The sequence below is a fragment of the Podarcis cretensis genome (genome assembly GCF_951804945.1).
Source record: "Podarcis cretensis genome assembly, chromosome: 13".
NCBI classification, from domain to species: Eukaryota; Metazoa; Chordata; class Lepidosauria; order Squamata; family Lacertidae; genus Podarcis; species Podarcis cretensis.
In genome coordinates, this window is record NC_137182.1 from 2510515 (window position 1) to 2535870 (window position 25356).

Genomic DNA, 25356 nt, shown 5'->3' on the forward strand with positions numbered 1-25356 from the left:
CTCTTAAGGAAGACAAGTCCATCACCTCCAGAGAGAGAACATTCCAAAATTGAACAGCTCTTACTGTCAGAAAGTTCTTCCTGATTCCATAGAATCTTCTAGTGTTCATAACTTTTCCTGTCACCTCCCACCCAGTTACCCTGCCATCCTTCCAACCCCCCAGTCTCTGTTCACACCTCGGGGCAAGGGGGGAGGACAGCTCTCTTGCATTGCATGGCCCTCTCTTGTTTCTTAATGGCCCTAGCTTGGCCAGGTTGTTTTGCCTAGGCTAACCCAGGAATTCCTTGCAGCTTGTATTTCTCCCTTCACATGACCAAATAATTTAATTCTTACCATTTATTAATTTCTAGGGTTTAGGGGGTCCCCCATCCAAATCTATAATACTGGGTGTTCTGGGAAGAAGGGAGACTGGCATCCATCTTGGGCAGGCTGGCTGCAGAGATGACTGGGAGAAATGCCTTGGACTCCAGGGTTGTGCTGCTGTGGGGACAAGCCCCTCTAAAAAAGACCATGCTGTAAGATCTGGACTCCCTCCATGCAGACCGAAGGTGTAAATAGGTGAATAAACTATATTTCTTAAAGCTAAGACAGTCTCTGCTGTGTCTCAATTCTCCAAAGGAACACAGAACCTTGGGGGAGTGCCTAGAACCCTCTGGGATCTTGCTCTCGCTTGACGGAGTGGGGTGTACCACCCAACTTTTGTAACCCTGGTGTTCTCAGTGGGATCTGTGTTTCCTGGAGAGAAGGCCTAGGAGCAGCGTTCTCCTGAAATTGAAAATGGAGGGAGGAATAGCAGGACTCCTTGATGGAGAAGAGGATGGTGGAGCAAGAGCAGCGGATGCCGTGGCTCAGAGATAAGGATGCACAGGTCTCTTTCTCTGAACGCAATGCGTCCTCAAGAAATCATTTGTTAGCTGGGTGCTCACATAACTAGTCAATGATTTCTATTAATTCCCATGGGGAAATTTCTAATGTGTTCCCGACCATGGAATTTTCACCCCCAAAGTGATGGGAAAAACCCAGGAAAATCCACGGAAACTTTGCAAAAAGGAAACAAGGAAGGGGAAAATGCTCATTTGTCTGATATCTCCCATTTTCTCCCCGCCTCCCACCATGGTTTCTGGTGAAATGGCTGCTGTGAACCAGCAAAACACAAATAAGGCTGCTTATTTGTTTAAAGCACCACATGCAGGTCCAGCTGTTTGGGTATCTGAATCTGCAGTGTGTATAGTGAGGTTTGGGCACAGATTCCTCATGTTTGGATAAGTGAATTCTCAAACAATGGGTGTTTAGATAGCGGGATATGAGTGCACATCCTTACCTGTTGGTAAAGGGAGGGGAGGGCCTGCCCATTGGTTGCTGCTCAAGACCAGCACCCCCCTCACTTCTTAGGCCCTTAAAACTTTAATGTTGTTTTAGCAAGAATACTTAAGTCTCCACAGTCTTCATGTACTCTTGGTGAAGCATTTGATTGCGCCACAAAAGCTTGGGACCACTTTGATTGGCAGAATTGGCACTACTGCAGGTGCCACACAATACCTATTTCACATTTGTAAGAACACGATTGTTTAGTGTGGCAGCACATGCACTTTGGAACTCCCCGTCTATTGACATCAGGCAGAAACCTTCACTGTACTCTTTTCAGCACCTGCTAAAAACATTATTGTTTAGACAAGGCTACCCAGATGCTTAGATGAGGTAATTTTAATCTGTTTTAGGATTTTAACTTTTCTGTGTTTTAAAGTATGATTGTGATTTTTTTCCTTGAAATTTTTTCTTTTGTAAATTACTTTGAGGTTGTTGGTTTTTTAACAATCAAGGGGAGTATACATTTTAGGAAATTAATAAATAAAATAACCTCTGCTTCAGAATGCATTTGGAGATTCCCTAAGAGTCATTACTAAAAATAACTGCAGTCACACTTTGGAATACACTAAAAGCTTTGCCATTCTTACCATACTGACGTGTGACATGTTTGTGGGCTTTAAGGCTGTGATTTGCTTGAGTCCACATTGTGAGTCAGAGAGAGGATTTCAGGCCGTCTCCACATCCAACCCGTGTTCTGTCCACCTGGCACAACCTGCAACATGTCAAGCAGCTGCACTCAGTGCCCCCCTCCTTCTGTTCCAGGGCCCAACTGCTTTGCAGAGACCACAGTCATCCCTGCAGGTCGAGAGGTAAAGACTGACGACTGCACTATATGCCACTGTACCTATGAAGAAGTGACTTGGCGAATTGAACGACAGGCGATGTGTACCAGACATGACTGCAAGCAAATCTAGATCCACAAGCCCAATGCCTCGAGATGTTTTTATAAAAATACTTCCATGCTCCAAACGATATTTGAGTGAACCGAGAAACATCTTCAAAAGAACTATTGTTTTGCTTGAGGACAAAGGACCCTGCTGGTATTTTCTTTTTCCACAGTAGAACAGTATTTGAGCAAAAGAAGGTTTGGACTTGATTGTTCACATCTTATTAAATGTGTTATATTTCCAAGGTGAGTACTGTAAATTACATTAAAAGATTATATTATTTCTATAATCCTATTATAGAGTTTAAAATAAATGTTTTATATAGTTGAGAGATTAAATAAATGTTGGGAGAGATAAATGATTGTCTTCTTGCATACCTGGTCTTGACTAAAAGAAAACATGACTTTGCGATAGAAGCTGTTTTTGTGGGGGGAGGACAAAAAGGCAGGGAAATGATAAATCTGAAAATGATAAGAACTTGATGGAGGTCTACTCTGAAAAGTTTACAATAGGTTTGGTCCTAGCCTCTGGGGTTTTTGTTGCTGACTTCAGTGAGTTTATGAGTGTGTATGTGTGTGCAAAATGTGAGCCAGGTTTTCTTTTCTTGGATGTGGGACAATATTGATTACACTAGCAGTAATATATTCTGGCTGGCCAAAATTGGGTTACTCTTGTGACCTGGCTTGGTATCTTGACAAATTCTACCGATATTAGTCTTTACACACTTTCTTGAGAGTAAACCCACACGAAAATAGGACTTACTAGACATGTACAGAATTCTACTGTTAGCCTTTACCAAAAATGTTCATGGTAATATACAAATAATTACATCAGTGTAAAAAACTAATTAGAGGATTGTCTTTATATATTTCTAGACCTCCAGAAGGAATTCTAATACAAAAAATTCCTTTTTGAAAAAACCATGCTCTGATAGTGAGCATAGGAAGCATATTATATTTTTGTAGCTATCACTGCCCAATTGTCCCCAGGGAATGTGTTACACCTCAAATCTCTTCATAGCCCCCCATATCCAAGTAACAGAAATGTGAATAAATTTGTTGAAATGTGTAGCAATAGCAGTCTATGCCAACATTGTTTTACAATACTTTTGGAAAACACGCTAGATCTTCATGTAGGAATCTGCACTCTCGAGAGCAAATAATGAAGTATTTATTTGCCACAAATAAAACCGTATCACCAAAGCTAATCGGGGTAAGTTTGCTATTTGGAAGTATCATATATTATCCCTAACTTTAGACTATAGCATGTTTTGTTTTTTGTTTTTTAAAATACTCTCTTGCAATTATGTTTTTGAAAAAGAATTGGGGTGCAGAGCTGTAATATATTGTAAGATATTTGCTGTCAGCCATTTAAGCTGCCATCTTGTACCTGCTTATATGTATCTTATGTTGCAGTCCTATGCAACCTGGGTCTAAGTTCCATTAAACTCAAAACTTAGTTTTGAGTAGGAATGCCTAGGGTGACACTACTGTCCCACTGACGTTAATGAAGCCTTTGAAATGCAACAGAGGTTTGCATTTTTAAACATCAATTTTAAAATGTGTAGTAGGCCAAAACAAGCATTTAATAGGTAAATAAAATTTTTATCCTTCAAATCATTGAGTGCAGAGTACAGTGGTGCCTCGCAAGACGAAATTAATCCGTTCCGTGAGGCTCTTCGTATAGCGGTTTTTTCGTCTCGCGAAGCAAGCCCATTGACAGCTTAGCGGATTAGCGCTATTAGCGGTTTAGCGGCTTTTAGCAATCAGCTGTTAAGCGGCTTATCAGCGGATCAGCTGATTAGCGGCTTAGCGGCTTAGGAAAAGGGGGAAAAGGGGGGGGGGACCCGCAGGAACTCGCAAGACATTTTCGTCTTGCGAAGCAAGCCCATAGGGGAATTCGTTTTGCGAAGCGCCTCCAAAACGGAAAACCCTTTCGTCTAGCGGGTTTTCCGTCTTGCGAGGCGTTCGTCTTGCGGGGCACCACTGTATAGCAAAAGCATCATAGTGGCACAAGATAAGCTTGCTATGTTGAGCACACAATTTGGGGCACACGAGAGCATTGTAGGGCAAGTCATGGTGTTCCATGGAAAAAATGTACATTCAATAGAACTTCATGTGGAAGTGTGAGAGTTCACTGGATTGAGCAGTCAGCTAGTCTTACATGTACGTGTTGCAGAATATCTGCTAAAACATGTTAATATGTGTACATACCCCCTTTCCCTAACACTGTTGTGGCAATGACCTCAGTAGGATGTTCTTTTTAAAATTATAAATTGGAAAGCTTTTCATGTCACGGTGCTGAAGATAAAATGTTTTTATTGAACTCTAGCTTTTTATAGAGAGTTTCCTCTTACCCACACCTAGATCTTTGCATGACCATCGCTGCAATGTGGAGCAAGGATGCCCTTCTGCTTTTTGATGTGGTTACATCACACTAGCAGCAATGAGAAGATGTCTCAGGGGATTCATAATGGGCATTGAAGTCTTTCACATCTAGGTCACTGGACTCAATTCTAGCCTCCATTGTAGCTAGCAAGAGACCATAAACATTTGATGGCTGTTCAGTGTGAAATTAGCTGACAGACTAAAGAATATCCGTAGTAGGCAGACTTCAGCAAAACAAACAGCTCCAGGCAGCAACTGGACTGGCAATGCCAACAGCAAGGCAAAAGCCTGGAAGGAGCATAGAAACTGAAAATGCCCAAAGGTGATTTTGGTGTCAGAGTGAAAAAAGTGAGTGCAACAAAAAACATTTTTATCTGCTCTCCATGAACAGCCATTTCCCAGTGGCCTTTTCAACATAAGGGAAAGCTTCTGAGCTAAGAATGGTTTAAGGGGGCATTTGCTGTTTGAAGACAGGTTGGTGTGCTGTTCCTTTGTGTGAATCAGAAAATCAGACAATGTATAAGAGCACAAGGAAGCAGAATATTTTTTTTCAAATGGCACAGAGAAGTTAAAGCCATAAGCTCATGAAATATATTTCAGATTTAGCCTAGAATTATTATTTTTTTATAATACCAAAACATACCCATCAGTGAAGAATTTATCACTCAGAAATGTTCATTATATAAAACATTTGAATTACTTGGAGGTAAAAAACAGAAGAAATCACACAGGTTTCATAATCAGAGAGGTTCCGAAAGGGGCAGCCATGCCTCTGTGCAGGGGAGCAATGCCTCTGTGAAGAGATTGCTGCATTTGGGGCTTTTTAGTTTAGAAAAAAAGAAAGTACAGCACAACATAATAGAGAGCAATAAAATTATGCATTCAGTTAGGCATGGTGCAGGTACATTTTTTCTCTCTGATTCTAGAGCCCAGGACTGTTCAATAAAGCAAAATGTTGGCAGATTCAGAAAGACAAAATGAAGTACTTCACACAGTGCAATTGAACTATGAAATTTCCTCCCCAAAGAAAATCATGGCAGCCAACTTGGATGGCTAGACAAATGTATAGAGGGTAAGCCTTTCAATGGCTGCCAGTCGTGGTAGTTATGTACTATCTCCGCTGGAAGGGACAGTCTGCCTCTGGGAATTGTAAGAGAAGACAGCGCTGTTGCACTCAGGTCCTGCTGGATTATGATGGACCAGGCACCCGACCCAGGAGGGCTCTTCTTATCTAGAAACTGATAACAGCTTGCAGTTGTTGCTGAAGGAACCAAGGAAGAAGATAAGGGGAGCATGTTTCCCAGACCGCACAGGAAGTATTTACTTAAGCTGAGAGATGGGAGTCCATCCATAAGAGAAAGGTACAAACACTTTATTAGGAATCAGCTGCTTTTTGCTGGCTGAGAGAATGGCTGCGTCTTGAAAACACTGACGTGTTGGATTTAGAAGGTTTCAATAATGTATTCGGCTGACATGCATATTTGTGGTATAATAAGGTAAAAGCACACAAAGCGTTTAAAAATCATATTGTTAGGAAAGCATTGTTTAATGTTTGGATAAGATATAAGGATTTGTTAGGGGGAAAAAACCCCAAGATGGTTGTCACCAATGGAAGCGAAGGCACAGAAAAAACTCAATATGGAGGCCAAATGGCCGAAATATTGGGAAATCTTGGAACAAGACGGAGACAGAATAAAATTGCAGAGTTTTGAGAAACTGAAAAATAAAGTGTGAGACTGGCTCCATTATTATCAAATAATGGAGGCATACAATTTGGACAAAAAAGTTGGCTTCCAGGTGGAAAAATCAAAATTGGAAACAGAATTGTTAGACTCAAATATCAAGAATTTGTCAAGAATGTATAACTTGCTGTTGAAATGGAACACTCAGGATGAAATGGTGAAATCTGATATGATTAAATGGGCACAAGATGTTGGACATAACATAATGATGGCTGACTGGGAACAGTTATGGACCACAGGTATGAAATTTACGGCATGTAATGCTCTAAGAGAAAACTTAATGAAAATGATTTATAGGTGGTACATGACACCAGTCAAGCTTGCAAAAATTTACCATTTGCCCGATAATAAATGTTGGAAATGTAACGAGATTGAAGGTACATTCTTTCACCTTTGGTGGACATGCCCAAGGATTAAGACATTCTGGGAGATGATTTATAACGAAATGAAAAAGGTATTCAAATATACCTTTCTGAAGAAACCAGAGGCCTTTCTCCTGGGCATGGTCGGCCAACTGGTGCCAAAGAAGGATAGAACATTTTTCATGTATGCAACAACAGCAGCAAGAATACTCATCGCGAAGTATTGGAAGACACAAGATTTACCCACTCGGGAAGAATGGCAGATGAAGTTGATGGACTATATGGAACTGGCGGAAATGACCGGCAGAATCCGAGACCAGGGAGAAGAGTCGGTGGAAGAAGACTGGAAAAAGTTTAAAGATTATTTATGGAAGTACTGCAAAATTAATGAATGTTAGAAAAATGTTGGAATGACGTTATATGGCTTTGGTAGAAATGTTATAAGGAATTAAGTATAAATAGATTAATAGAGTATCAAAGGAAAAAATAAGGTTAGAATGTGTTAAGATAATTATAGGATAGAAAACAGAGAAAGATGGAAAGGAATTGCTGAAACAGTTAATAGAAGTGGAATACAAAAAGGGAGGTGTGAGGAGGTCGCGGAAATAAGTGAATGAAAGATATGATACTGAAACTATTTGATGTGTTTTAAATTGTTTTTTTTTGTTTTTTTTTTGTTAGTTTAAATGTGTTGGTGTTGTGTAGTGTTTGTGTGTTGTATTGTTTTTATTCTTTGTAGTGTTTATATTGTTAATAAATATTATTTTTTTAAAAAAGAGAAAGGTACAAGCAGCAGCAAAATATGGATGATTTAAGATGGCTTTCAGATAGTTTCCCTTTTCAAGTAACATACCTGCCATGCAATGGCAAGTTCACTATGCTCTCATTCATCTCAAGAGCTCATGTTTCAGATGGTTTAGTACAAGGGTACCCAGTGAGATGCCCGTTTAGATGTTGCTGAGACTTCAGCTCCCACCATCCCTGATCACTGGCCATGCTGGGTGGGGCTTCTCATTTTCTCCACCCTTGCCTTTAAGTATTTTCTTCTTTCACTTTTTCAATTTCCTTTTTAAAATTTACTGGGAAGTCTTCCATCATCACTACCAGAGTTCGTAGGGAATTTGCTGGTACCAGTTTTCCTTTATATTTTGCCCATATCTCAATGATGTTTCTTAATAAGGTATTTTCAATATTCTGTCACCATTGCCTATTTGGTTTGATAAAAAAATATCCTCAACTTAACTTCTTCATTTCTTGTGTACCACTCTCTAACCATTCTAACTCACCTTGTTCTGTTATCCCATCTATGATATATTTTAACTATATAACTGTATATATATAACTATATATTTGCTATATAACTTGATGTTGTTGAGCTACCAGTCCACTCCTTTTCTGGAGTTTATACCATCTTCTAATTCTAGGTTTCTTATCCCCATTACAAAATTTATTAATCATACTTTGCCAACCCTTTATCTCTGTCTCCGATAGCTTAATTGGTAACAATCTAAATAAAAAAATTGTTCTAGACAAAAAATTCATTTTAATTATAACTATTCTTCCAAACCATAAAAGCTTAATTTTCTTGTATTCCTCCAGCTTTTCCTTAATTCCCCTTTTTAAGATTCCCTTGGTCTAAATTTTCTGAATTTCTTGATACATTTATTCCCAATTAATTTATTACATTTCTTAATTGTATCTATTTTTATTTCCTTCAAAAATGTTCATTTTTCATCTTCATCAGTTAAATATCTTCTCTGATTTCAACCAATTAATTCGCAACCCTGTTATTTCTCCAAAAATAATTCAAATGTGTCTCTTATTACCTGCATATTTTCCCATGATTTTTTTATAGTTAGCAAGGTGCCATCTGCAAATAAACTTATTTTCTATTTTCCATTACTGCTTATGCCTTTTATATTTCCATCTTCTCTAATTATATTGGCCAGAGTTTCAATGGCCAATAAAAATAAAATTGGGGAAAGGGGGCATCCTTGTTTTGTACCTCAGGCTAGTGTAATTTGTTCTGTTATCCCATCATTCAGTACAACAAATGCCTTGTTCCTCAAATACAATTGATTTATTAATCCCTTAAATCATTCTCCAAATCCTAAGCTTTCTATAATCATTTTTAATGCTGGCCATTCTACACAGTCAAAAGCCTTAAAAATATCCAATGCTACTATATCAGCTTTCAATTTATTTCTTCTTATTTCTTCTTATTTCTTCTTTATTCAACACTGTTCTTATTAAACTAGACATCTGTCTTCCTGCTACAAAGCCACATTGGTTTTTATTTATATATTTATACATAAAATTATTCATCCATTTTGAGAGCTTCAGTTCTCAGAGCAGGAGTGGCTAACCTTTTATTGGCCTGAGGTTCATATTCAAAGCTGACCAGCTCTCCAAGAGCCACATGCTAGTAATCAGCACAGCCAAAGGACCTACTTGCACACATGCATAGAGGGGATGGAGATTCAAACTGCCCGGTCACAGCAGATTTAAGCCTCTTCTCAGTCTTAGCACTGCGATGAGGAAGAGAACCCAGTGCTTACCTTGAAAAGGCACCTCTTGTCCCTCTTGCATGGTGCCATTGTTGGGAGATCTTGGTAGCCCTTCCTAGCTGCTAGCAACTCCTAGCAAGGTCATCTTGTCACAGGAAGTAGCAGCTTTTGAATGTGAAGAGACATTTGATTTTGCCTGGGGCTGGTGGATGACATGAAGTGGCTAGATGAGGGCTGGATTTGGCCCATAGGTCACAGCTCCACCATCCCACCTTAGAATCATCACTGATTCACAAGCAGCACAGATCTTTGACCTCGCCAGCCGTAAAGGACTCTTCACATTGCTCAGCAAGATCAGAGGCCCATCAGCCTGACGAAGACCAACATCCTGGGTCAGAACATCATCAGCACTCCATACACCAGCATTGGTGACCACACACTTGAGGCAATAGATGCTTTTGTCTACCTGGGCTCCACCATGACCAGCAAACCTCCCTCAAGGCTGAACTGCACAAGTGTATTGGCAAAGCACCTATGGCAATCACTCACCTCTCCAAAAGGCATGGGAGAATGTGATGCTAACGTCCAATACCAAAATATAGGTCTATCAGACTTGGGTGTTGAGCACGCTGCTTTATGGAGGTCATGGGCTACTTACAACCATCAGAAGTGATGGCTCAATGCCTTCCACATGTGCTGCATCAGGGTATCACATGGCAGGACAGTGTTACAAACGAAGATGTGCTCTCCCAAGCCCACAATTCCAGCATGTTCACACCCCCGTCTCAGTGACGTCTACGCTGGGCTTGGTGTCCGCAGAATGGAGGATGGCAGGAACCCCAAGGACGTGCACTAGGCTGTTGACAGACCAGGTCTGCGTTAACCGCCCAAGTTTGACCTCACCCCAAAGGCACACGCCTCCACTGTCTTCTATGCCAGCAACACAGATCAGTAACAATCTTTGGGTCTAACTAGCTTTCACAAAACTGCTTCCATAGAGATCTCTGTGTTCATATATACTCACTGTTTTTTTGCATGTACAAGAATCTCTATTTCAATGGAAGGAGCCAATAATTTCCACATGAATTTATTTAGTGACCTTTTACAGAATTTGCAAAAGCCATTTCATATTATGACTTAAATAGCGGGATGAACCAGCACACTTCAGAGCCCTATAGCCCAGAATATATTGATTGCAGCGAACAGATGAATTGTATTGTTCAACAATTACGTTAAGCTAATTTCAGGAGGGTTGCTAACTTTCTCTTTCATAATTTTAGTACATAGCAACACGAAAAATAGCCTTGGCTCCATATCCAAAATTATCACTTACTTGCCACATCTGCACTCTATTTATATCTCTCCAAAAGAACTTAGGGAACATGCATTGCTAGCATATTTCCCCCTCATACTTATTTCTTTATGGACAGCATTTAGATCAGGCACAGGCCAACTCCCAATGTTTTTGGCCTACAACTCCCATGATCCCTAGCTGACAGGGATGATGGGAATTGTAGTTCCAAAATATCTGGAGGGCCAAGTTTGCCTATGCCTGATTCAGATCCTGCCTTTTTGCAAGTCTCAAGCTCATCAGGGTGAGTGCTAGTGAATGGCCCAAGGTAAGCATAAGGGTTGAGCAGATCCAGTTCTGTTCAGTCCATATGGATGCACTCAGTTGGATCATCTAGTCAGAAAAGCTAAAGCACAGAATGAACTCAGGCTTGCTAGAGAGGTTAAAAGCAACAAAAAAGGCTTTTATGGGTATGTTCGTAGCAAAAGGAAGAAGAAAGAAACAGTGGGGTCACTCAGAGGAGAAGATGGTGAAATGCAAACAGGGGACACAGAAAGGGCTGAACTCCTCAATGCCTTCTTTGCCTCAGTCTTCTCCAATAAAGAAAACAATGCCCGACCTGAAGAATTTGGAGCAAATGATTCAGCAGAGGAAACACAGCCCAGAATAACTAAGGAGATAGTACAAGAATACTTGGCTAGTTTAGATGTATTCAAGTCTCCAGGGCCAGATGAACTGCATCCAAGAGTATTAAAAGAACTGGCAGATGTGATCTCAGAACCACTTGCAGTCATCTTTGAGAATTCCTGGAGAACAGGCGAAGTCCCGGCAGACTGGAGGAGGGCAAATGTTGTCCCTATTTTCAAAAAGGGGAAAATAGAGGACCCAAATAATTACCGCCCAGTCAGTCTGACATCAATACCAGGGAAGATTCTGGAGCAGATCATTAAGCAAACAGTCTGTGAGCACCTAGAAAGAAATGCTGTGATCACCAGTAGTCAGCATGGATTTCTGAAAAATAAGTCATGTCAGACTAACCTGATCTCGTTTTTTGACAGAATTACAAGCCTGGTAGATGAAGGGAACGCAGTGGATGTAGCCTACCTTGATTTCAGCAAGGCATTTGACAAGGTGCCCCATGATATTCTTGTAAAGAAGCTGGTAAAATGTAGACTTGATTATGCTACCACTCAGTGGATTTGTAACTGGCTGACTGACCGAACCCAAAGGGTGCTCATCTATGGTTCCTCTTCATCCTGGAGAAGAGTGACTACTGGGGTGCCACAGGGTTCTGTCTTGGGCCCAGTCTTATTCAACATCTTTATCAACGACTTGGACGAAAGAGCTGTTTGACAGTGGAATTTGCTGCCAAGGAGTGTGGTGGAGTCTCCTTCTTTGGAGGTCTTTAAGCAGAGGCTTGACAACCATATGTCAGGAGTGCTCTGATGGTGTTTCCTGCTTGGCAGGGGGTTGGACTCGATGGCCCTTGTGGTCTCTTCCAACTCTATGATTCTATGATTCTATGATCTACTACATCAGACACAGGTCTGAGAAAGGTCTTAAGATAACTTGGTAAAAATAACATATCCCTTTGCCCTTAAGAATATGTAAAATATGTGAAACTGCCCGAGGCATCAAAACAGGGTGTAGTTTTTCTGGCAGCAATCTCATACCATTCTTCATTCAACCAAATGCAAATTTAATACCAATTAAATTGGGAGTTTAAAAAATCATTTTATTTGCATTACAAAGATATAAATCAAGTACATCAGTGCTACTAAATATAGCACAAGGTCTATGCTGGTATTCTGTTAACAATGTGTTGCTCCATATTCCAAACTTTTGTTGCATGGAAGGCAGTGAGTTCCTTCACGAGGGTTATAGGATCCTGGACTGCAAACCACTGTAAACAAACACATTGAACCATCATTTTTTAAAAAATCATTTATAGAGTATTTGTTAGGATTTTTAAACTCTGAAATTCATTCTGCTTTAATTCTTCATATAAATTTCAAATTCTGCCATGTCTAGAAAGGATCTCCAGTAACAAGGCTGGGAAAGAGATGCTGCCAGTCGGAATAAATTATCCTGGTCAAAATGGCCACCAAGTTAACTCCTTGCGTCAGGGGTGAGTGAGGAGGCTCCAGCTTGTGGGTCAACTGTGGCTTGGCAGGGGTCCCAACTGAGCCTTCAAGTTTGTTTTCCCCAAAGCAGGCCCACTTGACACCATATGGGACAATCAGTGTGTGGCAGACAGACATTTCTGGACCAACCGTGTGACTGAGCTCTTCATGAGGAAATCAACTGAGCACCCAATCCTTACAAAAAGTCAGTCCAACAGCTGATGGGCCATGACTTCAAATCTGCTGATCAGCAGTGCTCCAAAGCACTATGCAGGGATCTTTGCAAGGCCTGTGTGGTGCTTTAAGTCCTTACAATCATCACCTGATGCCACTGTGACATCAAGCAATTGACAACTGGATGGCCTCACCCACCCGCCAAATGTGGCGTATGAGGGTGGCCATGTCAGGCTCCCCATCCCTGCCTTATATTCTGAATTACTTTTAGGCAAACCATTTAATTTTTAAGAAGCTGCAGTGATAGCTTCATGACTGGAAAACTGAATTGATTTGTGTAAACCAGTTTCCATATACAGATTTTCTGAAGGCATGAACACATGCTATAGAGAGATAATGAAGGCCAAACTCCATGAATTACTCTTTTGGAACCATATAGCCCCAACGGATGCTATGAGTTCTATTCATTCTAGTTTCTATTATTCTCATGGATTTCTCAATATACTGAAACAACAATGTCTATAAAAGACAAGCAAGAACCTGTGTGTTATGTATTCAATATTGTGGCATTTCCTCCTATTGATCAGTTGTCCCAAAAAGTGAACAGCAGGTCACCAAGATTTACTAGTTTCATTCATGCCAACAAAAACACATTACCTGTATGTGTTCCATATTCAGTGTATGTGATTTTTAGGACATGAGAACATAACCAGAGTTTGCAAACTAACACCTGTGCAGACATAATGCTGGTATGGAAATAACTCCTAGGAAATGGACGGTGTTACATTACATATACTATCCATATTTACTTGTAGGTTCCACTGGACTTACTGAGATTTAAGAAAAGAGCCCAAGAGCCTGGCTGGATCACAACAAAGGCCCATCTAAAGGGCCCTGTCCTCACAGGGACCAACCAGATACTAATGGGAAGGAAGCCTGCAAGCTGGAGCTGAGGGGGAAAGCACTCTCTCCACGAGATTCCCAGGCTGTTATTTGAAGTATTCAGAGGAATACACTGCCTTAGCCTCTTGTTTGTCATACTGTAGATTTTTATTAAATAGCATTAGCTCCACCTAGTGATCAAAATATTGCAGGCCAGTTAGAACTAAGCATTGCCAAACAGTATTTGAATGGTATTTTAATGAAAATTTAATATTATATCAATCAATTGAATTGAACTATGGTATAAGCATTTGTTTTCATTAAGAAATAACTGCCCTGGAATCACCTGTCATTGACTAGAAATTAAGTAAATAAATTAAGTAGACTAGAAATTAAGTAAATAAATATCACTACTACTATTTTTTTGCAAGAACATTTGCCTATGTTAGCTTATTTGGCATAGAGTGAAATAAATAGGCATTCATCATGGGCTACTTCAGTTTTAAGAAGTATAACATTTGTGGGGTCCATGTACTCCTTTAAGCATAATATAATCATCAGTTGCTCTAAATAAATTGGTCAGCAGGGGATGAATTTGCTCAGCATCCACTATATGAATTTCTTCAAACAGCACCTGCATAATGAAGTATTTAGAGTATCCATAGCAGGGGTCCCCCAGCCATATAATAGGAGGGGGGCTTAGTTTCACCCTATCTTGACCCTTGCAGCTCTTGTTTAAACCCTAGTTACACAATGTTTAATACGACTTTTAATTGCCAAGGCCCTTCCACCAGGAGACTGTTCAAGCAGTTTAATAGTCAAACTAGATTTGGCAACAGACCCCCTAGGCTGCTGTCTAAACTAATAGTCCTTTAAATTGGTTTAACAGTTATAGCTCTATGAAGCTATACAGTATATTCAGAAGGGCAGGGTTTAAGATTAAAAAGAAGGGACAGGAAAGCAAGATGCAGGTTCAGCTCCCTCACTGACACAGCACCCCCATCAGCACCCAAGGCAGACTCGGGTTCAGGCAAACTAGTGTGCTTGCGGAATCTGTTGTGTGGCTTTAGTGAGTCATATGAGCTAACACACTAAACACGAACAAAGAATTCTCGGATTCTATGATTTAGTTGCCTGAATATTTCTGCTCCATACAGTGCCAAGGATGGTATGGAAGAGGAGAACCTTTCAAATATTTAAGATGGCATGAGAACTGGAGAGGTTTCTCTTCCTTTTGTCTAGTCTCATTCAGACTTCCTTCCGTGCTGCGTTTCTAGGCACAGGCAGGCCTACGCTTTAAAGCTCCATGTTCCCCGTGGAAAACCTGAATTGCTGTTTGTTCCAATTCAGCGGTAAAGAAGCAGGTTCCAATTCCTGGGGGAAATGGTGGGACAAAGAAAAAGGAAAAAAAGAAGAGCATGGGCATGGAGCTTTAAAGCCTAGAAAGTCTAGGACAAAGCTAAGTGTGGATAAGCCCTCAATCTTGGAGCCCAGCCCAGAGCTGTGAAAAGACCTAAAATGATTTGTTTCAAGACTTCAGTGTACAGTTGTACAGTCCATGTACAACCACACAGGGCACAGCTCAAAAAAGTTCCTCATTCAATTGAACAAAAACTTCAACAGTGTCCCTTTTACATATAACAACATGCCTTAAGTGCTTTTCAACAGCAACAACAAAACTCAAAAGCAAAACATAAATGCTATTTTGGTACAACTAAAGTTGCAATACTTTAGAATAACACACCAAAGCATACACTAGGAATCCAGTACAGTGGTACCTCAGTTTACGAACTTAATCTATTCAGGAAGTCTGTTCTTAAACCAAAACCATTCTTAAACCGAGGCGTGCTTTCCCTGATGAGGCCCCCTGCCGTCGGTGCCCTTCCATCGTTCAGATTCTGTTCTTAGACCGAGGTAAAGTTCTCAAACCAAGACACTATTTCTGGTTTTGCGGAAATAGTGTAAACCAAATCATTCTTAAACTGGACTGTTCTTAAACAGAGGTACCACTGTAATACACTCAAGGACAGATTCAAATGGAAGTAATACAGTACAGTAATACAATACTGATGACATAACTCATAGTCTTAGATAATTTCAAGTTGTTTTTTAAGGGAGGAAATAATCCTTTAATATTTCAGAGCAAACTTAGCACTACATCAACCAGTAAGATTAACTTCTACTCTCTACTCCTTTTTCAGCTTAATAGCAAGGGTTGTTTCAGACATAAGACTCAACTTAAATAAAGCCAAGAGCTAGTATTGTGGTTTCTTCACAGGCTAGAATTGAAGACTTCTAGGGTTTGTTAATTTCTACTTACATTAATATGGGAAAGGGGTTTAATTGCAATGCAAGGAGGAGCACAAAGGTACAATGATCACTCTCTGCTTCATCAACTTCATTTATTAAGCCAAGATTGTTATTTCCTAACTGGCCCCAAGAGTTCACATAAGATTTCATAAGATTCTTAAGCAAAATCAATGGGAGAAAGATCTAGATCTGCAAAGACTTGCATTTTTGAACACAGCATAATTTCTGTCTCTTAGAAGGCAAGCAGGGGGAACTTGAATGGGTGATCTGGTGCTTATTTAGATCACTGCTGAGAAGGTAAACAGCATTTATCTACACAATAAATAAACTACACCTAAGTTGTCTTTAAGGGACATCAGCTTCCATGGTGCTGTTTCAACCCTCAAGATCTGGATGACTGCACCTTCAGCCTAAAAGTCTGTCTATACTGGCTAAAATGTGACAGAAATGCACCCATACCGCAGACCTCCAACAGAACATGAGACTCTCAAGGACAGATTCAGATGGAATTCACCACAATACTGATGACATAATTCATAGCCTTATATCAAGGCTTTTAAAATAAAATACAATACAATAAGCACAACACAACCACTGCTGTATTCAGCACAATGGTCTTCTAGCCAAACTTGCATTCAGTTACAATGAATTTTGCATAATGCAAGATCCCTTGGCAGAGACAGGCAATCTCTTCAGCATCAAGCATCATTCTAACACTACTCAAAAGGGTATGAATGTAGCAAGTTAAATGGCTACATCTATACATCTCACTTGAGGTTGAGGTTTGCACACTCATTCGCGTATTTATTCCATGTATTTGTATGTACTTTGTAGACAGGCCAGCAATTGCAGACACATTTTAAGTGGCTACCAACATTCTAATGCACCATATTAACCAATTAGTAATTAACATATATTTGCAATTAATTAGTATTTTTCAATACCTCCAGCATATGCCCATGAACTACATTACCTGAAATGATGAAAGGACAACTGCTAATTCCATTGAAATAAAAAGTATTTCTTAAAAATTAAGATTTATAACCTGGGAGATTGTTATACTTTCTACCTACCACAACAGTTAGGACAATCTGGATGTAGTAGAGGATTTATTCCATAACCTGGAGTACAACGATTAACCCACACCATTTGCAGAGTGCCTTCAATATAGTAGATCTCAGGCAGCGGTGCTGTCCGTTTCCCAAGAACTTCAACTTGCTGGCTAAAAAATTTCTCTATTAGGTCTTTTGCCTGAAGTAAACAGAAATGGTTTTCTTGGGGAGGGAGAAAATAAAAAGCAATACTTTTCTTATCTAACTAGATAGGAATACAGAATACATTGATATCCTGTACTGTACGGATATTCTAGCAAGTTATATTCAGTGCAATGAGTTCCTATAGTCTGAGATAACACATAATTTGTTAAAGGTAAATTTACAATGGTTTCAGTCTTACTCTGAAAAACATAAGGGGCAGCAATAAATAACCTTCTAACTGTAACTAAATTTTATCTGAAATTTATCCTTCCTGTTTTTATGTATTAATTTCACACATGGAAAAATAAATGTGTTATATGACTAACTGAAACAATATTGATTTTAGTTATGGGTAGCTCTACAGTTTGACATTGCATAAACAAGTCGAAGGCTCATCCATTCCTTTCCACCCTTGTGCACTCATGATTCCCCAGAGGCTCCTGGAGGACAGCCTTTACGCTGGGACGACTCCTCTCCTCTGTCTGGACAGGCAGGCAGGGTCTCATGAAGATCCTTGCTGGGGGAGGAGTCATCCCATGGTCCCCAGACTGTCCCTGCCTTTCGAGATGGGCAGATGGTTTTTTTCCCTCCAGTGCTGAACAAATTCAGCGACCCTAAAAACTTCCTTTCTTCTTTGCTTGGATTTAATTTTGCCTTTCTATGGCGTTACTGATTTTTCCTTTTGGAGGGTTATCTTTGGATTCTACCTGAATTTAATTTACTTTTACAGTCCTCCTGGCTCCTCCTTTAGCTTCCCTTTTTCAACTGCCTCAATTCAATGCCGCAGAGATGGCACTAGAGCAGACTCAGGGGAATTTTGGAACGCTCCCCTTTTCCATGCCTCGGACTGCCTGCAAGAGCAAGGGAGAGCTCTACCTCTCTCTGAGTAGCAGAAGCGTTGTGGGTCAAGAGGGACTGAGCAAAGTAGGACAGAGCGATCAGGAGAGACACACACCAGCTCCACTGAAAATGTGTCTCCCACCTCTCAGCTGTTTTGTTTAGCACAGGGAGCTCCTGTGTGCATGTTTAGCCTGCGCCGTAGTCTCTATCATTGACAAAACCAAAGGACTGCTTTTTAACCTGAGAGTCTTCTTCCGCCTGCAAGCCAACTGCAGATCAGGAGGCTAGCAAGAGGCAGGAGAGCAGTGTGGCCCATATCCATCACCTTATTGGCTAACACAGCTGCAGGCACCATCTCGGGCCTACCTTGCCCCCAAGGACCCAACTCAATGCACTTCCCTCCTCACCACAGGCCAGAGAACGGGGTAAGAGGCATTGCCCAGCACCCCATCTCCACCATCAGAGGGTGCCCTCTCAGAGGAGGCTGGTGGATATAGCAGTGGAGAGCAGGAGACAGGATCCAGCTGCTACCAAGGCCACTCAAACAGGTACCAGGCACCACTGACACAGCCATCAGAAGGGGAATGTTCCCTAGGACCCAATGGGGCAGCATCCACATGGCCAGGGGAGAAGCTTCCTAGATTCATATCCTGGGTAAGAGGAATAATGACGCAGGGGGCTCAGGGGATAGTAGTGGCTCAGCTGGCATCAGCTACCCAAACCTCCACTCCAGCACAGGCAAACTCACCCCCCCCCACTAATTCCCACCCCAAACCAGCAGGAGAGAAGGGGGCGGGGAAGAAAGGGCACAAGGAAAACCCACAGCTCAAGGAGGCGGCAACAGAGGGCATCTCCTTTCAGCCCATACTCATCTCTTTCACCATTACTATCACCAACCTGCTCAGTATCAAGGGAGTCCCTCTCATCCTCAGTCCCAGTACTGGAAGAAGGCCACACAGGAACAAGCAGCCTAGGCAGATAAACTGCAGGTCATGCAGTGACAAAGCCATAGTAAAAAGCCGCTTGAATAGCAGGTGGATGGCTAATGCATTAGGCTTGGTCTCATCAGATGATCTGGATCATACCTCAGAGGAGGAGGGAGAGCTTTCAGAGGAGATCGAAGTCACTCCCTACCCAAGGGTAGGCTTTTCACCTCAGAATACTTTTGATCCATGGTAGCCAAGGCGAAGAGGATTTTGGAACTACCCAAAGAGAAGCTGAAGGAGACAGGGGGGACCAGCACCTCAGGAGGCAGAGCTAAGAATGCCTTCCCAGACGGCCAGCCACACATCTTGGTGCTACCTCTCCCAAATTATTTTCTACAAATGTGACTCAGAATGTGACACTCCTAGCAGAGTTCAGAGATGACCAGAGTGACCATGCTTTGTACAGATCAACTTCCGAGGAGGACATAATAAAGCAGATTAAAGACTAGATTTTGATAGCATCTACATTCCAAGCCAACACCTCCAGGGATGCCATGCAGATGTCAGCCAGAGTTACGGCAGCCAGGACAATCATGAGGCAGAATCTGTATCTACGCATTTGCGATGCCAATCCCGGTTCCCAAGAAAGGCTTGGCAATTCACCCTTTGGAGTTGGCAAGTTATTGGGGGGCGCCCTGGGGAAGGTCTTGGTGGAGACCAGGGGCAAAACAGAAAGCACTGCCAAGGGAAAGGGAAGTGGAGTTCTAACTCCTTCCGCTCACATTGGGACAGATCAGGTACTCCAAGACACGATCAGGCAGGGGGAACAGTGCCTCAGCAAGATTCAGCAAGGGCCCCAAGAAAGGGGGCAATGCTCAATGACACCAAGCAACAAATAATGGAGCCCCGATAGGATGAGACTCCTACACTTTGCCCACAAGTGAGCAAGGACAACACTGGACTGATGGATCAACTGTATGATTTCCTCAGGATACCCTTTGCAGTTTTCAAGAAGAGAGAAGTTTGTGGGCAATTCTCACTCCCAGAAAGCAGAGAAGCACAAGGCATACATGAAAGCAAAAGAACACCTAATGAATGTACAAGCAATCAAGCATGTCCTATGCAGGGAGAGGGGTGGGAGTTTCTTCAATTTTTTTCTGGTGCCGAAGATCCTAGATCTCAAATGGCTCAACAAGCACATCCAGTATGAACACTTCAAGATGGAGACACTGAAGTCCATTTCAGAGGCGATAGAGTGGGAGGACTGGATGGCCTCCATAGCTCTATCAGAGACAGCCCCACACACCGCATACACAAGAGCTAAAGGAAACACCTCAGATTCTGCTACAGAAATCTACCTCTGCAATACCGGGCATTATCTTTTGGCCTCATGTCCATGCCAAGAGTATTCAGCAAGGTCTTGGCGGCATTAGGGGCTTACCTCCATACCTATACAACATTCTGATCTGGGCCCTGACAAGAGACAGATGTCAGAGGGATATTGAGAGTACGCTGGACACACTCGGAAGACACAGCTTCATGCTAAACATGGAGAAGAGCTCGTCGAATCCCCCACAAAACATAATTCACCTGGGAGTACAGATAGCCTCCAAAAAAAATACTGTCTTCACCTCACAGAGGAACAAATCTAGAAGCTCAGATCTTTAAGCCAACAGAGACGAGAGGCAGAAGAGGCAGACATCATGCTCCTGGCCCAAAGGATTGGTGGATTGGGCATGCTTCCTACCATTTCGGGACCACATCACATCAACACACCATTTGCAGAAAGCAATTCCAAAGTCTATGTGTCAAGAACTGAAATGGTAGCTGGCCCCAAACTAATGAAGGGAGTCAGCCTACAGAATGCCCAATGGAAAGTCATAACCACCAACGCCAGCAAATCAGGCTGGGGAGCTCACATGCAATGCCACACAGCTCAGGGAACTTGATCCAGAGCAGAAGTGAACATGAGCGTAAACTGGCTGGCCCTGAGAGAAGTACACTTGGCAATACTGCAGTTCGGAACTATGATCAGGGGATGCTGATACACTTGCTGATACATTCAGACAATATTTCCGCCAAGGCATATTTGAACTATTGGGGGGATCTGATGGAAGAGGCCAAAAGACTGGTCAAATAGGCAGAAGGGAACATCCTTTCTCTGAAGGCAAAACATGTCACTGGGGTGGAAAACAAAGGCAGGCTGGCTCAACCACCAAACCATCAGAAACAGACTGACACACCCTCAGGTATTCCAGCAGCTAGCACAGCTCTTTGGATAACCAGTCATGGACAAAACACTGAGACAGCAATGTTTATGTCACATTACAATGTTCAGGGAACACAGGGCATGGACACTGGTGACAAAACAGCCAATGGGTCTCCTATATGCATTCCCACCATTCAGTCTCCTGCCAAGAATGATCCAGAAGATCAAGCAGCAGAGATTATCCTCATCACCCAACACTGGTCGAGGAGGCCATGGTTCCCAGAACTCTTGCATCTTTCCAGACCAGCTCTGTGGTGACTACCAAACAGGAGACATGTACTCAGGCAAGGACTACTCCATTCCGACCCAGAGCCTTTCCACCTAACTGCTTGAAGACTAAGAGCCCGGGAGGGTCCTAGAAACACTTCTGGCTTCACACATGGCCTCGACTTATAGAACATATAGCTCTATGTGGAAGGTCTACCTAGAGTGGCATGGTCAGAGTAAAAAGGACCCTACAGCTACGGATGTCATTGACATCCTAGAATTACTCCAGGTGAGACTGGATAAAGGGTTCAGCACCAATACTGTGAAGAGGCAAGCAGCAGCCCTGAGCAGCATCCTGGGATGCAAAGGGGAGTTTTCTGTCTTCATACCCACCCTCTGCTCCGTAGGTTTCTAAAGGGGGTGAACCAGAAAAACCCACCAGTAGTGCATAGACTCCCCTATTAGAATTTGAACTGGGTGCTAACAGCCTTAACAGGCTCACCCTTCGAGCCCCTGGCAACAACAGATACCTGTCTACTAACCCTAAAGACGGTGTTTTTGGTTGTGATCACTTCAGTGAGGAGTTTCAGATAGGAGCCCAAATCCTCGGACACCCAGTTATGCATCTTCCACCAGGACAAGGTGGTCTTACAGCTAGACCCTTCATTCCTAAGGTTAATTCCCTATTCCACAGGGCACAAGAGGTAGTACTGTTAGGATAGTTCCGTTCCACCTTAAAAGAGTCATGAATGATTGTTGTGTATCACATGCCTATTTACATCCAGCACTGTCTGCTGGGAACTTTCTCTTTTGCTCTGGCTGTTTTCCTGGACATGGAGGCAAGCAATCATGTTTTTCCTTTGTTCTGAACTATGTTAAATAAAGCTGTAAATATGCTCTCCTGTCTGAATCTTTCGTTGTGGAGACACTGTTGAAAGGGTGTGCATGCGTCTTGGAATGAGGCTCCTGTCGCTAACTGACTGCTGCTGTTCCACGGGAGACCAGTGATCGTCCGGAGACAACTGGGGGCCTGCCTGATGCCTCTGTCTCCCTGGCAATATCCCAACAAGTACCACAAGAGGCAGTCTTTAGAAACCTGAATCCCTATTGGTCTCATTCAAGTGTGGAGATAATCAGGGGTGTAAAGTTTTCACCTCCTCAATCTCCAGATATCTCCAGAAAACTCCAGGAAGCCATCTCAGTGTCCACCGGACAGTGGGGAAAACACCCCTGGGAGGGCTAAGAGCACATTCCAAGGCGGGGGGGGGGGGCATCAACAGCATTCAATGGGGCCATGGATGTTTCCGGCTGACATCACAATTTATGATGATCGTGTTCTGCTGCCCTCCAAGGCAGTGGAGCTGTTTGGGCAGGGCAGGGGAAAGACAGGATTTATGAGGTAAATTCCTGGCAAGGCTCCTCAGGAGGTTCTGGGGAATTTACTGCATCCTGCTGTGTCACTTAAGCCCATATCTGTCAACTTGAAAGGAAGAATGGGTGTGACCTGGGAAGTGTGTCCCTGCCATGGACGAACCTCTGTCTCCGGAATGATCTGTGATCAGTTCCTCACTAATTTGGAATATTGGTGTTAATTATGAGGCGCTCCTGAAACGGCATATAATAATGGGCTGCAATCAATCAGCTGCTACACACACACACACACACACACACACACACAGTATTTTTCCATGTATAAGGCCCTCTATGTATAAGATGACCCCTATTACTTTTAACCCAAAATTAAGAAATTGTTTAGCTTTTTGGAGTCAGGGAGGTCATTTCCACCAATCGCTCACCCACCTGTCTGCCACTGCTGATTGCACACCTTGCCGCAGCCACCAATTGTCTGCCCACTCGCTGCCAAACAGCCCACCTGCCCACTTGCCGCAGCCATCAATCGCCTGCCTGCCTTGCCACAGCCACTCGCCAGCAGACCTTGCTGCAGCCACCAATTACCCGCCCAATTGCCGCTGCCAATCTCCTCCTTGCCGCTGCCATTAATCACATGTCCTCCCTCTGCATTCACCATCTGTGTTTAAGAAGACACATTCATTCATTCATTCATTCATTCATTAGCAAAAAGCATGGTCTTATACACGGGAAAATATGGTATATAGGCCTTGGACATATGCAGAGCACTAGACACTACAAACTGGACAAATGAGCATCCACTGACGCAGCCTTCAGTAGGAAGGTGCTGCAAAGGGTGGTACAGCCATAATGCCTCTAGTTAGCGAGGCTCAGGTAGTCCCAGCATAAAGGCTGTCCTCCAGGAGCCTCTGGGGAATGAAAGGAAATTCTTACCATTAATTTCTATTCCCAGAGACTCCTGGAGGACAGCACCCACCACTCTGGGAGAGTCACACATGGCTGGGGATACAACCAAACTCTTGAACTTGAGGTGGACATGAACGTCACGAAAGATGCCAACCAAAGCGGGGTACAGCAAAGTACCTGCAATGTGGCAATGTATGGGGAGGGGTTCTTTCCTGCTTGATCAGCTGGTCTGGGGACCATGGAATGACTCCTCCCCCAGCAAGGATCTTTATGTGACCCTGCCTGTCCAGTCAGAGGAGAGGAGCCATCCCAGCATAAAGGCTGTTCTCCAGGAGTCTCTGGGAATAGAAATTCATGGTAAGAATTTCCTTTCATTCCCTCTTCCATGGTAAACCATAAGTCCCATTCAGGCGTTATTAGAACTAGTCTATAGGCCACAAGAGGTTGTTGGTACCATTCTGAATGCTAAATGAGACAGTTTGCTCAATAGCCTACAAGTACATTGACAAAATGTTTAGCCATTTTTATTGAGTTTCCACTGAAGAATACCAAACATCTTACTTGCATAAAAAATAGCCTAAAATACATAATACACATTTCACACATTTTGTCCATAAAGATTCCAAGGGCGCCAATTGATCAGAAGAGATCCAGAATATATTGATATCCATTGAGAGGTATCACTGATATTTTGAAGATAGTAAGTGATGGGGGGGGGAATCTTTTTTGCATTTAACTTGAGCATAAAAATGGTCATGGAGGCACAGCTTTAGTCTTTCCTCTGCATATATTACACCAAAACTATCTATATCTAAATATGGTTATTTAAATTGGGCATTTAAACAAAGTACTTTATTTCTTAAATAGCCTATAACCTTAGTAAATTTTTTAGCCATGACTGACATGGATAATGAGTAGCGTGCGTACAAACACACACACACACACACACACACACACACACACACACACACACGTAAAACTCAAGGCAACAAAATAATTTAATGTAGCACTGGTGTTCAGTTTGGTTAATCATGTAAAGTTGGACTCAGTCCAGCAAATTTACCTTCTCCACACAAAGGAAGTGGGGATGGTCTTGAATAGCTGGAATTGAACAATTCTTGTCTACGTTTCTGTGCGATCACACACAGAGCAACCTTTTGAGATAACCATAGCTTACGGGAAGAGTTTAGTTCATAGCGCATGGGCCCTGTTTAGCGATCCTAATGCACAGCCGTAGGTGCCAATCTTGCATTCCGCATGAAGGGTGGTGGCTGAGTGCCATTTGCAATGCCTGCAACTCTTTTTTCCCCTCCACCCACAGCCCCACAACAGGCAACCAGCAGCAGGAGACAGCGCTAATCACCTGTGTGAAAATGTAGCTATAAATGTAGAAGAGTTCCTTATGGGTAGGCTCACACTGGGAAGACTGATCTGCAGATGGAAGCCCTTTTCAAGATAAGGATTGCTGTTTGGAGTACAGAAAACCTGCAAGTTCACAAATTTCTCTTTTTGAAATGCAAAGTACCATGTGAGAGATGACTTTTGCCT

General features: G+C 42.4%; 2 protein-coding genes across 7 annotated transcripts in view; one reads left to right on the top strand and one right to left on the bottom strand.

Moving 5' to 3' along the window:
* VWC2 (von Willebrand factor C domain containing 2) overlaps positions 1–3534 on the top strand; it is a 33918-nt gene extending 30384 nt beyond the window's left edge. For both annotated transcript variants that reach the window (XM_079950994.1, XM_079950995.1), the window contains exon 4: positions 2131–3534. In XM_079950994.1, coding sequence (XP_079807120.1) covers positions 2131–2282 — 152 coding nt within the window. In that variant the 3' untranslated portion in view covers positions 2283–3534. The remainder of the gene's footprint in view (positions 1–2130) is intronic.
* Positions 3535–12258: 8724 nt separating this feature from the next.
* ZPBP (zona pellucida binding protein) overlaps positions 12259–25356 on the bottom strand; it is a 33680-nt gene continuing 20582 nt past the window's right edge. For 2 of the 5 annotated variants that reach the window (XM_079949949.1, XM_079949947.1), the window contains one exon: positions 12259–12447. In XM_079949949.1, the coding sequence (XP_079806075.1) occupies positions 12356–12447 (92 nt within the window). In that variant the 3' untranslated portion in view covers positions 12259–12355. Of the gene's footprint in view, positions 12448–17106; positions 17308–25356 lie in introns of those variants that run through there. The other 3 variants (XR_013832469.1, XM_079949948.1, XM_079949946.1) reach the window with 2 other exon arrangements.